Here is an 18,608-nt window from a genome sequence, read left to right on the forward strand (position 1 = left end):
TTGTTTGATTTCATCAAAAATTGAATTCTTGGGGTTCTTTGATATGCTGAATCTAACCATGTATTTAGATTTTGGATATTGGACCATAAAAGGTGAATGTCCAATTTAAAATTTTTAAGTTCTTAGACCACATTCAATCTGTGTTAGAAACCTATGCTGTGTCAAATATTTAATCACAATCCAAATCCAAAGCTGTATCAAGCTTGAATGTTGTGTCCATACTTCCCCCAACTGTTCAGGGTTCGACCTCTGCGGTCGTATCAAGCTGCGCCCTGCGGAGCATTTTATTTGACCTTAAACTCATTTTCACGGTTCATTTCTCAGTGTTAAGTTTTTGTGTTTTGGTCTGTTTTTCTTCAACTATAAGCAATAGATCAACTATATTTGATGTATGGAAGGATTGTAAGGTGTATATGTCTGTCTGGCAGGTATCATCTGACCTTGACCTCATTTTCATGGTTCATTGGTCAATTTTAAGTTTTCATGGTTAAGTTTGTTTCTTAGATACTATAAGCAATAGGTCAACTATATTTAATGCCTAAATTGATTGTAAGGTGTACATGTCTGTCTGGCATGGTTCATCTGACCTTGACCTCATTTTCATGGTTCATTGGTCAATGTTCAGTTTTCTTGTTTAAGACTGTTTCTTTGAAACAATAAGCAATAGGTCAACTATGTTTGGTTTATTGAATGATTGTAAGGTGTAAATGTATTTCTCGTTTGTATTATCTGACCTTGACCTCATTTTCTTGGATCATGTTAAGTTTATGTGTTACTTGTAGTAAAACTTTGTATTTAGAACTATCAACATAAAATCAATGGTTAGTAAAGAAGGCGAGACATTTCAGCGTGTGCACTCTTGTTCATGTAGGCATATATTTACAATGTTACTCAGATAATAACACAGCACCATCATTTCAGGCTAAAATTAAAATATTGTTTGTTTGCAGTTTACCGACCGACCTTCGAAAATCCGCCCGTCTGTGAACATTTTATTGCTTTTAATTTGAAGAAATTATTTTTAATACTTCTATTGACTCGATCCAGAATTTCAGGTCGTTTCCGGAATTGATTTCGAGTCTAGGTCAATTACATGTTTGAAGTTCGGTTTTTCTTCCCTTCCTGTCAAGCGTCAATCGGACCCTTTAATGGTAAAGCACATGGAGATTGTTCACAGGTATCCATGAAGTCATGAAGGAGTACTTTATTCTGTCGTCTTCTGTCAATTTTTAGACAAATAATACACAGAAAAGTTTCATAGTAAACTGTTTATACTGATTCAGGTAGAAATGCACACGGAATGATGTCTTCGATGATATTATTGACGATGATGCAGCAGATATTCATAAAACCGACACGATAACCGTTTCTGTCTCAAACAAATCGGATACAGAATCTTGTGACACTGACTTTATGGAACCAATATCAGTGGTTCAACAATTCGACAGCAGTCTGAAGTATGCCATATTTTCTTTAAATCCTCGTGAAGACGACAAAGATGAAACCACTCCTCCGTGACTTCTTGGATACCTGTAAACACGCCTGTACAGTGGAAGGACGCATTTGAAATGTTAAATCAATAAGAAGCCACACAAACTACACAAAGATGTAGAGAAAATGAATGGTTGGCTTGAGAAATATATATATTCTCGCTGTATCAAATCTATCTTCGATTGCAATATGAGTATGCTCCTTTAGGATAAGGGGGCTGTCCCACTCATTGCAATTATTCTCTCTCTTACAATATTAAATATACCCAAACTGTGTGAATTGAAATGAAATATAGCTAGGAGCTATGCTGCCAATTTAATTAAGCAGTCAAAAGATTTAAGTACAGACCATTTACTTTAAATGGGGTGCTATGGATTTCACCCCAAAGCTAGTCTTAAGATTTTTGTTTGTTTTAATTAAAGCCTGACATCAACATATCTTTCCAAATATAACCTTTATAACAGTCAAATGTTTAATATATTATTTTTTTTAAGTTGTCTTTTTTTTCAATTGAGGAAGATTCAATGGTTGTTTTTTTTAACACACTCCTAAATTGTCTTTTGAATCTAAAATATCTACATTTTTCTGATGCAAATACTCTACTCATGAAAACATTCTAGTAAAGATGCATATATGTCAGATAATATGTTTCTTTACAACAATTCTAATCATTCCTTGTTTATAAGAGTTCAAGTATTTCATAATACCATAAATTTATGTCATAAATTGTATAATCATGACACTATGTTAAGTTTCAGTTTTGGTTAAAAAGGTGTTTACCTGAAAATGCCTGTTCATTTCATGTTGGTTTTCAGTGTTTGTTGTTTTAAAATGTTTTTTCTTCACAAGAAACTTGGTTTGTTTTTTCTTCACAAGAAACTTGGTTTGTGTTAAACTGCTTGTTTAAACTTTATTCTGGCTGATAAAATAAAATATTTTTCCTACCTACCGACCCTGCAGTCTGAAGGTACAGTCGTAAAACTGCAAACAAACATATTTTTATACGACCGCAAAAAATTTTTTGTGGTCGTATATTGGTATGACGTTGGCGTCGTCGTCGTCCGAAGACGCATTAGTTTTCGCACTCTAACTTTAGTTTAAGTGTATGGATCTCAATGAAATTTTGCCATAAGGTTCAAAACCACAAAAGGAAGGTGGGGATTGATTTTGGGGGTTATGGTACCAACAGTTAAGGAATTAGGGGCCAAAAATAAGCATTTTTGTAACTTCCAGACATAACTTGTGTGTAAGTGTATGGATCTCTCTGACATTGTACCACAAGGTTCCATATCACAAAGGGAATGCTGGTATTGATTTTGGGGGTAATTGCCTCCAAATTTTAGGAATTAGGGGCCAAAAAGGGGCAAAAAACAAGCATTTTTCTAGTTTCATGACAATAACTTGTGTGTAAGTGTATGGATCTCTCTGACATTGTACCACAAAGTTCCATATCACAAAGGGAATGCTGGGATTGATTTTGGGGGTAATTGCCTCCAAATTTTAGGAATTAGGGGCCAAAAAGGGGCAAAAAACAAGCATTTTTCTAGATTCATGACAATAACTTATGTTCAAGTGTATGTATCTTTATGAAATTGTACTACAAGGTTCCATATCACAAAGGGACAGCTGGAATTGAGTTTGGGGGTAATTGCCCCAAAAGTTTAGGAATAAGGGGCCAAAAAGGGGCAAAAAATAAGCATTTTTCTAGTTTCCAGACAATAACTTGTGTTCAAGTGTATGGATCTCTCTGAAATTGTACTGCAAGGTACCATACCACAAAGGAAAGGCTGGGATTGATTTTGGGGGTAATTGCCTCAAAATTTTAGGAATTAGGGGGCCATAAAGGGGCAAAAAAACAAGCATTTTTCTAGTTTCAGAACAATAACTTGTGTGTAAGTTTATGGATCATTATGAAATTGTACTGCAAGGTTCCATATCACAAAGGGAAAGCTGGGTTTGAGTTTGGGGGTAATTGCCCTAAACGTTTAGGAATTTGGGGCCAAAAATTAAGCATTTTTCTAGTTTCCAGACAATAACTTGTGTTCAAGTGTATGGATCTCTCTGAAATTGTACTGCAAGGTACCATACCACAAAGGGAAGGCTGGAATTGAGTTTGGGGGTGATGAATCATAAGGGGGTTCAAAAAATTTGGGGGGGTGGGGATTTTTTTTCTTTAAAGTTTTCCATTTTAAATTGGTTATTTCTGATTTATATATAAAAGCAAATAATAATGATATGGTTTGAATAGGTAAATTAAAATTTTTTAAGTTCTTAGACCACATTCATTCTGTGTCAGAAACCTATGCTGTGTCAAATATTTAATTACAATCCAAATTCAGTGCTGTATCAAGCTTGAATGTTGTGTCCATACTTGCCCCAACTGTTCAGGGTTCGACCTCTGCGGTCGTATCAAGCTGCGCCCCAGCGGAGCATTTTATTAAGGTTGGCCTCATATCATTCCAAATTCTTACCGTTATTAACCACCGGACGTCGTCCAAACGCTGAACTAAGCTTACCATTGTAAAAACTGATTTACGAAATATGATAGTTACCTGTCTATCTTCGACGTGATTTTCTTCGGGAACAGTACAACAACTTATATTTTGAACCAAATAATACGAACAATAAAATAATCAATTACCTTTCCGCTACAACTTGATTGAATTGGGAATTTTGCAGGTGCAATTGGGAAAATTTCAGGTATTTTCTGATTGGGAACGGGGCCGAATAAAGACAGGAAAATCACTGGAACGTATACCATTTTCTCTTTGTCAATGAACAACTTGGCTATGTTGGTGGTTTTTTTTTTTGTGACAAAAACCTCAGAAAAATTTCAGGTGTCAGCACTCAAAATTTTGGTGGGTCATGAATTTTTTTTTATTTGGCCTATGGAGATGTTGTATGACAGGAAATGAGACAACTATCCATAAAAACCAAAGGACAAAGATGTGAAAGCCTTTTTTCCCAGGAAATACTTTGTAATAGTTTTCCTTTATATAACTGTCCAACCTTTCATTTTGCCGAGTGTATGGATAGTCCTACTGTGTTGCTATTTTAATTTCAACAATCATTTGCATCATTCTACTGAAATGACACACAGAAGATACATACCTCTCTGTGTGGTCAGTTTATGTAATCACAGTAATGATAAAATCAATAATGTTTTGTCACCTGTGTGGGTTGTCTTTAGTTTTTAACCAGGTAAATGTATATATAGATATATCAGATGAAAACCTGTAGATAAGTGTTGTCTGGTTCTAGAAATAATCATCCTGTGAGATCTTTTATTATGTGTCAACATTTTATTTTTATCCAGAAAGGATGATGCCATCATTATTCATTCATAGTATCATTCAATAAACACCACATGCCAAGCTTATTACTTTGAGGGGTTTTTGTATGACCGCAAAATTTTTGCGGTCGTATATTGGTATGACGTTGGTGTCGTCGTCCGAAGACACATGAGTTTTCGCACTCTAACTTTAGTTTAAGTGAATGGATCTCTATGAAATTTTACCATAAGGTTCAATACCACAAAAGGAAGGTTGGGATTGATTTTGGGGATTATGGTACCAACAGTTAAGGAATAAGGGGCCAAAAATAAGCATTTTTGTAACTTCCAGACATAACTTGTGTGTTAGTGTATGGATCTCTCTGACATTATACCATAAGTTTCCATATCACAAAGGGAATGCTGGGATTGATTTTCGGGGTAATTGCCTCAAAATTTTAGGAATTAGGGGCCAAAAAAGGGGCAAAAAACAAGCATTTTTCTAGTTTCATGATAATAATTTGTGTTAGCTTATGGATCTTTCTGAAATTGTACTACAAGGTTCCATATCACAAAGGGAAAGCTGGAATTGATTTTGGGGGTAATTGCCCAAAACGTTTAGGAATAAGAGGCCAAAGAAAAGCATTCTTCTAGTTTCCAGACAATAACTTGTGTTCAAGTGTATGGATCTCTCTGAAATTGTACTGCAACCTACCATACTACAAAGGGAAGGCTGGGATTGATTTTGGGGGTAATTGCCTCGAAATTTTAGGAATTAGGGGCCAAAAAAGGGGCAAAAAACAAGCATTTTTCTAGTTTCAGGAAAATAACTTGTGTGTAAGTGTATGGATCTTTATGAAATTGTACTACAAGGTTCCATATCACAAAGGGAAAACTGGGTTTGAGTTTGGGGGTAATTGCCTTAAACGTTTAGGAATTTGGGGCCAAAAAACAAGCATTTTACTAGTTTCCAGACAATAACTTGTGTTCAAGTCTATGGATCTCTCTGAAATTGTACTGCAAGGTACCATACCACAATGGGAAGGTTGGGATTGAGTTTGGGGGTGATGAATCATAAGGGGGGTTCAAAAAATTAGGGGGAGGGATTTTTTTTTCCTTTTTTTTCTTTAAAATTTTCCATTTTAAATTGGTTATTTCTAATTTATATATAAAAGCAAATAATAATGATATGGTTTGAATAGGTAAATTAAAAAATTTGAAGTTCTTAGACCACATTCATTCTGTGTCAGAAACCTATGCTGTGTCAAATATTTAATCACAATCCAAATTCAGTGCTGTATCAAGCTTGAATGTTGTGTCCATACTTGCCCCAACTGTTCATGGTTAGGCCTCTGTGGTAGTATCAAGCTGCGCCCAGCGGAGCATTTTATTGAACCTTTTATGCGAGAAAAATGATGTTGGATATCAATTTTTTGTGACCGGCTTTTATTATTGCCTTTCACCTGCTTAATACACATAAAAAACGGTAGTTAACAATTTCAAGTGTTCCTTAATCAAAGTTGCATGGAAATAATTATTCCAAAGTCGAAGTTTTAACTTATAAGTCTAAATAAACACAACTGAAAATGATCCTGTCAAATTTTAATAACTTTCTTAAACTATCCTGGATTTCTACCAAACTTGGACAGAAGCTTGTTTATGATCATAAGATAGTATCCAGAAGTAAATTTTGTAAAAAAAAAAAATCCTGTTTATCCGTATTTTACTTATAAATGGACTTAGTTTTTCTGCCAGTTAACATTACATTCACTCTGTGGTTAAAGTTTTTAAAATTTTAATAACTTTCTTAAACTAGCCTGGATTTGTACCAAACTTGGACAGAAGCTTGTTTATGATCAAAAGCTAGTATCTAGAAGGAAATTTTGGAAAAATTTATTTCCTGTTTTTCCGTATATTACTTATAAATGGACTTAGTTTTTCCTCCAGTTAACATTACATACAGTCTGCAGTTAAAGTTTTTAAAACATTTATTAGATTCATAAACCTTCTTGGATTTTTACCAAACTTAACAGAACTTCTTACAATCAAAAGATAGTATCTAGAGGAAAATTTTTAATAATTTTTTCCCCATTTTTGTTGAGCCTGCGACTAACAGCAAAATTAGGTGAGACACTGGGTTCCACGGAACCCTTACAAATTTTTTTCTTAGTTCATGTTAAATTATTCTTGACTTGTTTATCTGTTTCCAGTGAAAGTGGTCATGTCATTATAATATGCTTTTATTTAAAATTCAATAAGAATTATGAATATAGACATAGATAAGTCCCAAGAATTAGCTTAAATATATAACAGCAACATTGAAGACCTATCTTAACAGATAAAAAAAAGAGTAAGTACATAGGATATTTTTTTAATTACAATTTCTTTGCACACAGTAATATATTGTATATGTACCCTTTCGAACTACTGTGAGGTCATATGCAATACAATTAGCTAACAGTTTTGTCTGGCATATGAACTGCCCTTAAACATGTACAAGTATAGTGACTGTATACTGAATTGATCTGTACATTAAAATTAACAGTCAAACAAAGTTTTTGTCTCTACTAATGTCTAGATACTACATATTGTTCCTTTAAAAAAAAAATCCTTTTACCCTCCTTGGTTGTATCTTAAGGTTTTTATTGTCATCATTAGGGACACCTCTCCTTTTCCATTGTACTGATAATAATTTCCTTATGCAGTAGCTATCCATATAAACACAACACCCCTGAAGAACTAAAATAGCCACCTAGACACATTTTTTTTATAAAGCAACTAGCAGTAACCCTTGTTCTGTATATATTTTATTTATATATACAGGTATTACAATACGGGTATGACATTTACTCCATGTCGGATACAAATAAAGCCCATAGTTTAATACCCCGTTTTATATATATACTTCTTATAAGTCCAATTGCATTTCAATAGGAAGATGATTGGTATACTTATATGGAAATTGTTGGATATCACCTTGTATACATGTACCTCAATGACACGTTAATGCAATCCAATGACATTTCCCAGCCAAAAAACAACATACAGCCGTTGGTTCAACAGGTTTCTATACAATACATGTACAGATGTATATTTATGGCAATAAAAACTCTTAATCGACAGAATCTGTATAAGTTGTGAATAAAATTAACAGAGACCATAAAAATTCTGCTATCAACACCGAATTCTCCAAATAACAAAATTCTACTACTGCTGAGGTTCTTAACTTTGGACAGGGGCTTCAATATATGGCATGGTTGCATATTTATATAAAAAGGAAAATTTCTGTAATGTGTGGACTTGCATGAGTAAGAGAATATTTCAATATTTTTTTATGCCCCACCTACGATAGTGTGCGTTCGTTCGTTCGTCTGTTTGTCCCGCTTCAGGTTAAGTTTTTGGTCAAGGTAGTTTTTGATGAAGTTGAAGTCCAATCAACTTGAAACTCAGTACACATGTTCCCTATGATATGATCTTTCTAATTTTAATGCCAAATTAGAGTTTTTACCCCAATTTCACGGTCCACTGAACATTGAAAATGATAGTGCGAGTGGGGCATCCTTGTACTTTGGACTTATTCTTGTTTTAGATCATTCATTATTTGTAATACTTTGTTTAGGCCTTACAATTAATTATCCTGTTGGAAAAACATGTCAGTAAGGGTTAGAGATGTATAAATGTCTCATTGTTTGCTGGTAGTTTCTTACTCTTTCCTTAATGTCAAACTTTAGAAAAAAATATCAACATTGAAACTATTATTTATGAAGATCGGTTTTGTTTAATGGTCTCCACCTGTCATTATCAAAACTGCTAAAAAACATAAACAGAAAAGGCTTCAACATATTCTTTTATAAAAAGGTATCAAGCAGATAAGTTATGGTCAAGATTTTGTTTGGCAAAACTATCAGTTTTGTCTGGGAGACTGGGACTATTATACTATAATCATTATAGTCCCAGGTTTTGTTACTAAGAAAGGGCTGAAAACTCTCAGGTTCTTTCCCAGGAGCTTAATGATTCTGTAGTTTAATAATTTTATGAAAAGGGAGCACTCTATTATAGTAACTGTATTTTATTGTCAAGATTATTCCTACATCTTGATCTGTTGGATATTACCACATTTGTTTACATTTCTGAAGGCATACAAATGTATTTACACAGAAAGGATCATGTTTTTTCTCCAAAAAGTTCACTTTCAACGTTACGGTTGTCAACATAGTTACCTGATACATTCGAAGAAAGCATTATGCCATACTGTTCACTTGCTTGTTCTATTTTAATAACTGAAAACTTGAAAAAATTATCGTCAGAACTCTCGATTCTTCTCATCTTCTCAAGCACCATTTCCTAAAAATTAGGTCAATTTAAACTACAAGTCTGACGCAATTTTACAAAGAAGGAACACGATTGGTTAGCTTTATTTAGACTTTCCTTAAAAGGAAATGGACCCTCAAAACAATGTGAAAAGTATGGTATGGTTAAGTCGTATGTTCAGTTGAGTCTTAAACATCAAAATACTTTAATGTCATAGTTGCCAACTGACATGATATTCGCGTGTAATACACGCTTTTTCAACGGTTTACACGAGGATTTTATCACATGGCGTGTACACGCTTTTCACCACTTTACACGCAATAACACGCTTTTTCGTTGTTTTGATCTTTTGGTCGTTAGTGATATCGCTATTCTCTGGTTTTTTATGCCCCCGCCGTAGCAGTGGGGGCATTAAGTTTTACCCTTGTCCGTCTGTACGTACATACGTACGTCCCAAAATTGGTTTCCATTCTCTAACTTGAGTTTGCCTCAACCAAATGTAATGAAACTTATACACAATGCTTATTACCACAAAACACAGATCAAGTTTGAATTTTGGTGGCGTCACTTTAACCGTTCTAGAGTTATGCCCCTTTATAAATGGAAAAATTGCAAAATGTTTAGTTTCTGTTCTCTTACTTAAGTTCGCCTCTACCAAATGTTATGAAACTTATACACAATGCTTATTACCACAAAACACAGATCAAGTTTGAATTTTGGTGGTGTCACTTTAACTGTTCTAGAGTTATGCCCCTTTATAAATGGAAAAATTGCAAAATTTTTATTTTCTTCTAAATATCAAGTAATTTTTAAAATTGGAGTTATCTTCCATTGTCCATGATTATAGTTGAATCAACTACAATCAATGCTTTATACAATGCCATGTTTAATTTTGACTTCTACTGATAAAACACAGATCAAGTTAAATTTGGGTAGTGTCACTTTAATCATTATTGAGTTATGCCCCTTTATAAATCGAAAGATTGCAAAATTTTTAGTTTCCATTCTGTAACTTAAGTTTGCCCCAACCAAACATTATGAAACCTATACACAATATTCATTACCACAAAACTAAGATAAAGTACAAATTTTTTGTTTCCGTTTTCTAAGTTTAGTTTGCCTCAACTAAATGTTATGAAACTTATACACAATGCTTATTACTACATAATACAGATTAAGTGCAAAATTTGGTGGCTACACTTTTCTTGAGTTATGTCCGTTTATAAACATAAAAATTGCTGAATTTTATGTTTCCGTTCTCTAACTTTAGTTTGTCTCAACCAAATGTTATAAAACTTATACACAACCGTTCTAGTTCATTATTAGATGATAAATACCGAAAATTTCGAAGTAATTGTTTGGTGGCCATTGTTTATTTTTCTATATGGACGAACAGCAAAAGCCCTTAAGGTAAGTAGTTTGTGATTAGTTTTTACGATTTTGGGACTTTCTTTCTTTCAAATTCACTTAGGGGAAATGTCCAAAAAAAGAGGTAGATTTCAGGACCTGTACGGTTGTCTAAAGAGCCGATTTCTAAGCGAAAACGATGTGTACGTCCCAAGAAAGATTCAAGATTTATAAATTATATTTGGGAGTTCGAGTTTAAATGATCGAGGGATGAGTAACGCATTGTGCACCCTATGTTGCAATCATAACAATACATATTAGAGGAGAACTAGAATACATAGCTATTTGATTAAGCATTTAACAATTATAAAATATTTTTCTTTTTCAGTTTCAAATGTAGCCAACAGTCGAATAGATTTCCATAGGCCATAGGAGATGGAAATATCACGGAACTGTTGGATCAGTTCTCATAGTATTATCTGTCTTCTGATGAACTACCAAGTTTTGACCAGGCAATAGCAACATATATTATATAGTGTGTTGGGAGCAATGGCAGAGATGATAGATCATGAGATGACATTTTAGTTGGCAAAAAAACATTATGACACTCTTTCAAAGCTTGATGAAGCTATTTTAGTTCAGCCAAATATCAATTCCGACTGTGAGAGATCATTTTCAATTATAAAGAAATTTACACTGAATTCTAATCAGAACTCGACAATGATATATTGTGTGCCTTGTTATTAAGTAAATGTAACCAAACCAGCAGTTATTTTGACTATGTGCCTAGTGGTGTTGCTTTAAAAGCAGCAAAACAGACTACTGTTGAATACAATAAAAGTTTACAGTAGAATATTGTTTTTTATATTAAAAAATTTGCATATAATGTGAAATTATGAACATTGTTCATATTAAAAAGTCCGCATCTACGTCACACGTTTTCACACGCTTTTTGACATGTCATGTCATGTCATGACATGATTTCTCATTGAGGTTGGCTAGTATGTTTAATGTACGACTGATAAGTTTCGTCATGGTTTGTCCCATATTGACGAAAATGGCGGCAGATTTTGTTAAAAAAATTACTCTTTTTCAGCAATTTCCTTGTTATTTTCTTATTTCCTGAATAAAGAATTAACGAAAAAGAAAGAATGAAACCTACCATTTTCAGAATGTATCTCATTATTATGATAAAGTAAGAGGGGGCGGAATACGAAGCTTGTTAACAGAACAGGACCATTTTTCACGAATCCATGATGCCTGAAGGCATCTTTCAGCATGCAGTCAGCGATGCCTCAAGGCAATGTTTACCATGAAAGAGTTAATAGATATGTTTTTTTTTTTAGCTCACCTGGCCCAAAGGGCCAAGTGAGCTTTTCTCATCACTTGGCGTCCGTCGTCGTCGTTAACTTTTACAAAAATCTTCTCCTCTGAAACTACTGGGCCAAATTTGACCAAACTTGGCCACAATCATCATTGAAATATCTAGTTTAAAAAATGTGTCCGGTGACCCGACCAACCAACCAAGATGGCCGCCATGGCTAAAAATAGAACATAGGGGTAAAATGTAGATTTTGGCTTATATCTCTGAAATCAAAGCATTTAGAGCAAATCTGACATGAAATTGTTCATTATGTCAAGATCTATCTGCCCTGAAATTTTCAGACCAATCAGGCAACACGTTGTTGGGTTGCTGCCCCTGAATTGGTAATTTTAAGGAAATTTTGCAGCTTTTGGTTATTATCTTGAATATTATTATAGATAGAGATAAACTGTAAACAGCAATAGTGTACAGCAAAGTTAGATCTACAAATAAGTCAACATGACCAAAATTGTCAATTGACCCCTTAAGGAGTTATTGCCCTTTATAGTCAATTTTTAACCAATTTTCATAAATTTTGTAAATTTTTGTAAATTTTTACAAAATATTTTCCAATGTAACTACTGGGCCAAGTTCATTATAGATAGAGATAATGGTAAGGAGCAAGAATGTTCAGTAAAGTAAGATCTACAAACACATCACCATCACCAAAACACAATTTTGTCATGAATCCATCTGTGTCCTTTGTTTAATATGCACATAGACCAAGGTGAGCGACACAGGCTCTTTAGAGCCTCTAGTTTAGTAAAGCACTTAATGTAACAGTTTGCAAATTAATATAGAAATAATAAGATATGGTATGATTGCCAGTGTGACATATATCCCCATTGATGAAATGACATAGATGTAAGCAACTTAAAGTACTATAGGTTACGTACAGCCTTCAACAATGAGCAAAACCAATACTGTACAGTAAGCCGTCAAGGGCCCCAACATGACAATGTAAAACATTTTAAGCAAGAAATCCACCAATTTATGTAATAAACAAAAAACAAATATGAAAGACAAATGACCTCTGAATCATAGGCTCCTGACTTGGGACAGGCAGGCACATACAGAATATGGTGGAGTCAAACATGTTTGTGAGTGCTAAACCCGCCACGTAACTTGACAGTGGTGTAAAATCAGTTGGAAATGACTAACTCAACAGAATGGTATGAAGCACAAAAAACAACTTGCATAAAAACATTAGCCACAAAGTACCGATCTAAGAGTACTCGCAGATACTAAAAAAAACTCTTCAAAGCCAATTACATTTGATAAATATGGTCTATTTGGTATTTAAGATGTTTTAAATTAATGCGTCTAGGTAAATATTGAATAACTTTAAAACATACATGTTTATCAACATTGCAGTCCTAGGAGGACAAAAACATTTAGACTTGAGCAGAGAAAACCACTGAAAAAATTTCTTATTTTGCATAGATCTGGTCATTTAAATTTATTTTTCAGACAGAAGATGGAGGTGATAAAATTCATAGAAATGATAGGACTACAATCAAGCAAAGAATAGTTGGTTTGATGTTGAAAAGCCCTGATCAGATACAAAAACAGGTAAGTCCATTTCTCCATTCTAGTATTTAATACTTGAGCAACTATTTCTCAATTGTCATGTATATCTACAGTTTGCACATGTCACAGAGAACTTAACTTTTTTCTCCCTGATAGTCGCAAAGATTATGATTTTGAAATGTAACAATTTACAGTGCATTTGCTCATGCTTTAACAATATCTGTATGTAGAGTTCTCAAAAAAAGATTTTAAGTAGGCAGCTTATTTGTCAAAAGTTGACAAAGCATCTCTCATAATTACACTTTTTTGTCCAAATTAGGCTACATGGGTGGTGAAACTGTTGGTCACCTGTACATGCTTTTTGTTCCCTTTTAGAACCCTAATCATGTCTTTTGATATGTATATGAAGGAAATACTATGTTACATGTATATATGTTAACCAATTTTCTGCAAGGTTGATTAAAATTGTCTGTGCAATCTTTTCAAATTTAGATATGTTGTTTCCTGTGACTAAATGAAGGTCAAGTTCGATTTTCGATTATCCATGCAATAAATTGAAACGCTTTGACAAAGTCTTTTCAAATTTAGATATGTTTGTTTCTTATGACTAAATGAAGGTCAAGTTCAATTTTCACAATTTTAGCTTTTATCGTTGTTAAGTTGTAGACCTTTAAGTAGCAAAAAGTGATACTTAGATTGATTTTGGACTTTCCATATCTGAATCCTACAAAAATTTATTATTTTTTTTACTTGATTATGTTTGGGGGGTCCAGATTCATACGGGAAAATCCAGTTTGCTGTCAATCTGACAGCCTCATTAAAAATCAGTATAAAATTGGCCACTTGCAAGAAATTTGGTTAACACATTAATGGTTTATACTGTAAAACTGATTAGAAGAAACCGTCCTTTTATTTTACAGCTAAGTGATGCAATAAGTATTATTGGTAGGGAAGATTTTCCAGACAAATGGCCAGACTTGTTGCAAGAAATGGTCACAAAATTTCAAACTGGAGACTTTCATGTTATAAATGGAATTCTGATCACAGCTCATTCCTTATTTAAAAGGTAAATAAAATTGTGTTGATGTCAGTAAATCAATTGCTTTGAAAAAATTTAATTTTTACAAAATGGAACAATAAAGTTACACTTTAAAAGCACACAAAACATACATTTGTATTTAAGAACTCAGTAAAAAGAGAAACCCGATTCTCTTTTTCAAACTTGGTGGTGTCTCAGATGTTTAAGGTGTTTATTTACAGTGATGTAAATTTGTATTATTAGATATTTATGCCCCCGCCGTGTGGAGGGGGCATTAAGTTTAACCCTTGTCCGTCCGTACGTCCCAAAGTTGGTTTCCGTTCTCTTAACTTTAGTTTGCCTCAACCAAATGTTATGAAACTTATACACAATGCTTATTACCACAAAACACAGATCAAGTTTGAATTTTTGGTGCGTCACTATAATTGTTCTTGAGTTATGCCCATTTACATTTGGAAAAATTGCTGAAATTTTCATTTCCGTTCTCTAACTTTTAGTTTGCCTCAACCAAATGTTATAAAACTTATACACAATGCTTATTACCACAAAATACAGATCAAGTTTGAAATTGGGTGGCGTCACTTTTACCGTTCTTGAGTTGTGCCCCTTTATAAACATAAGAATTGCTGAACTTTTCGTTTTCGTTCTCTAACTTAAATTAGCCTCAACCAAATATTATGAGACTTATACACAATACTTATTACCACAAAACTCAGATCAAGTACAAATTTGGGTAGAGTCACTTTTACTGTTCTTCAGTTATGTGCCTTTATAACTCTATATGATATGCAAGCAGGGGCATCATCTGTGTCCCATGGACACATTTCCCATTTATTTTTGCAGTAGCACATTAAGAGCTGCTCCATTTAAATATACATGGTACCCAGGGAAGGCACTTTCAAAATAGGGTCAATTTAGAATTTCACTTACACAGTGTTCCAGCTTGATTGTTTCGCAGGGAGGTCCGCCCGCCCTTTCCCGACTACCGCCCTGTGCCCTTATTAAGACGCCCTAACCTTATTAAACATTAATAGCAGGTGATTACAGATAATCCGCTTATCGCCATCGGATGGGTCACTAATCTGTTAATCAAACATCATAATTGACCATTATAATTATTTTTCCAAGTAAAATCGGTCAGTCGGCATTTCAATTTCAATATTTCGTAAAAGACCACAATTTGCACTTCGTTTATCATGTTTATCCATAGATGTTTTTGTAGTTTGTCAATTGAACAAAATTGTTTTTTCCCGGAGGGTTCACATTTTAATTTCCAAATTTCTCACACAATCACTTATTGCAGCTCTGATGACATAGTTTCGTCATTTGAACGTATTTTCGTCACATTTTATATAACTTTTCAATAAAATCTTTCGACAATTTCGATTATAAAGATTAAATCTTAATTCAAAACGTTTAAAAATATTTTCAAGAGTCAAACATGTGCTTTCTTTATCATGTACATTGCATGCGTGAACCTATTTTTATAAATTTAATAGACACTAAAACTTAAACACGAAATTATTAAGTATCAAATTAAACGAGAGAGACAAATATATTTCTACTGAGCAAATTAATTTTAAGAAATGATAACTTCCTGCCTTTTTGTTAAACACAAACCAATCCGTAGATGAATCCAGATTCACTCTAAATTAATTATCCACTTGTCACTTCCTGTTTTCATTTCGTTTAAAAATCAAAAGTAAACGCGATCTACTCTTGATTAATTTAAAATAAATAGTCATTTTAATCGTTCAATGTTTATAGAAATGAATTCCAAATATCGATTTCAACGTTTTTACAGGGATAGTGATAATGCAGTGTAATATTCGTAACAATTTCATTTATGCTGTGATTCCTGGTTTTAAAAAAAGAGGAACCCAACTTTGTGGTGATCAGGATGTCCTCTAAAAATAACTGAAATTGTGAACTAAATTTGCAGATCCTCGTTCTAATCTTTAATTTAAGCATCACACCAGTCAAATCATGCCATGACTGCCTACATTTGTAGCAGGTCCAAGGACACAGTTATCGTCCTTTGGTTTTCGTTGTCTACGAATATAGTCCCTAGTGTGAACAGTGTATAACTTGCATTTTTTTTTTATACACTTTCCCAATTTATTTCTTGATATTTTATGCATGAAATATTAAGTAAGGGGATGAAATTACATGTTAAAAAAATTTGGGTGCTGAATCTTTATGTTAAGTAGTGATTTGGTCCAGTTAAAAAAGGTCAAAAATTAGAATGTCTGAAGCTGTCAAACTGAATTTTAGCCCCCCTTAACACAGAATTGTCAATATTTTGAGTTAGAGCTGGTAGAAGTTTCTATAATTTTGATATTATTTGTATCAATAGTAGTACACTACACTGTAAAAATCTTTTTGAGATAGAGCAGGTGCGATTTTTTTAATTTGAATTTATTGTCTAAAAGAAATGCACTACGAAATAACTGTGTTCTCGGGCCTAAGAGATGAATTCCGTAAATGTAGATTCTGTACTTTGGCAACTTTCCGGAATGGTTTGCTGGTTTCAATTTGTCAAACTCAATAAAAGTAAAGGATTTACATCTTTGTTTGACAGAAATTCTGTTAAAATGTCCCATTTTGCCATTATACGGCTCAAATAAGCATTTTAAAGCAGTTTTCATTTTATGCCTAAGAGCCATGCTGACTTTCTATCTGACAGCTTTTTATGTTCCTGATATTTGTGTTTCTATGCTTAAATCAAATTTAATTAACCATTTGTGAACTCTGAATCTAAAGAAAAGTAGATTATCACAGAAAACATGTGCAGAATATTTGTATTTATGTCCCTGGTTAAACGGCCTGTTTGATGTATGTGAAATGTGAAGAGCTTTGTACATAAAATCTGTAGTCCATCACAAATATTTCATTAAATCTGTAAAAAAAACACTTTAAAATGATCAGTACACCCTATTCATTTCATATGCTACCATAATTTTCTTCTTTAGGATAGTAAGTGGTTCAAATATATGCCAATTGAGACTAAAACTACATGCAAGTTTTCCATTGAAAAGTGAAAAACTGGTCATCAGACCATACTGTCTGCAAAAAAAAGTTGAATTCAAGAGTCCTTTTGCAATTAGACTTCTTGTATCATGACATCTCAGCATAGAAATGAGCAAAAAGTAACAAATTTCCATTTCTTATAGCCTCTGTGTGCATTTTAATATGTAAATATGGGCTACGGCCTAAATCGACTCTAAATAATTCTCAGTCTTACATGGCCTAAGACCATTTTATACTCATGTGGTATGCTTTTTGTAACTTTTCTTTACATTTAAAGTACATTTAATATATATGGAAGAATAATGTATGGTTAAAAAACTTCAAAAACTTCAACTTGGTTGAAAAAAATGCATGTTTATGTAAGGCTTTCCTTAATTCGAAAATCTCTATTTTCAGGCACAGGCTCATATAAATTTGACATTTGAATAGCTGTAATAGATCTGATAAATCAACTGAGTGTTCCGTTGCTTTTAATACTTGTTACATTATATTCAAGAGTATTTAAAAAGCAAATTTTTGCAATATTTAAATTTTTTAGGCCAAAATCTTGACAGTTGAAAATATTTGATTTAAACGTCAAAAATAAACATCCAAATTTCAATATTAAAATGGCCCTAGTTTCTATAATATAGATTCTATGGCCATGAAACTTGGCCAACTATCTTATAATTTCCTAAGCTTAGGTCATGCAAAGTTTTATTAAAATTGGTCAAGTCTTTCTATCCTATTAGGTCCAAGGACACAGTTATCGTCCTTTGGTTTTCGTTGTCTACGAATATAGTCCCTAGTGTGAACAGTGTATAACTTGCATTTTTTTTTGATACACTTTCCCAATTTATTTCTTGATATTTTATGCATGAAATATTAAGTAAGGGGATGAAATTACATGTTAAAAAAATTTGGGTGCTGAATCTTTATGTTAAGTAGTGATTTGGTCCAGTTAAAAAAGGTCAAAAATTAGAATGTCTGAAGCTGTCAAACTGAATTTTAGCCCCCCTTAACACAGAATTGTCAATATTTTGAGTTAGAGCTGGTAGAAGTTTCTATAATTTTGATATTATTTGTATCAATAGTAGTACACTACACTGTAAAAATCTTTTTGAGATAGAGCAGGTGCGATTTTTTTAATTTGAATTTATTGTCTAAAAGAAATGCACTACGAAATAACTGTGTTCTCGGGCCAGCATGCTTTAAATAAGGCCTTCAAAGATCCTGGTCATTGAAGG

At 33.3% G+C, this 18,608-nt stretch overlaps 1 protein-coding gene across 3 annotated transcripts in view; it reads left to right on the forward strand.

Moving 5' to 3' along the window:
* The window catches only part of LOC127724696 (exportin-2-like), a 114,966-nt gene that overhangs the window by 56,052 nt on the left and 40,306 nt on the right, over positions 1 to 18,608 (forward strand). For all 3 annotated transcript variants that reach the window (XM_052231779.1, XM_052231771.1, XM_052231764.1), the window contains exons 4-5: positions 13,254 to 13,355; positions 14,234 to 14,379. In XM_052231779.1, the coding sequence (XP_052087739.1) occupies positions 13,254 to 13,355; positions 14,234 to 14,379 (248 nt within the window). The remainder of the gene's footprint in view (positions 1 to 13,253; positions 13,356 to 14,233; positions 14,380 to 18,608) is intronic.

The sequence above is a fragment of the Mytilus californianus genome, unplaced genomic scaffold (genome assembly GCF_021869535.1).
Source record: "Mytilus californianus isolate M0D057914Y unplaced genomic scaffold, xbMytCali1.0.p SCAF_1, whole genome shotgun sequence".
NCBI lineage: Eukaryota > Metazoa > Mollusca > Bivalvia > Mytilida > Mytilidae > Mytilus > Mytilus californianus.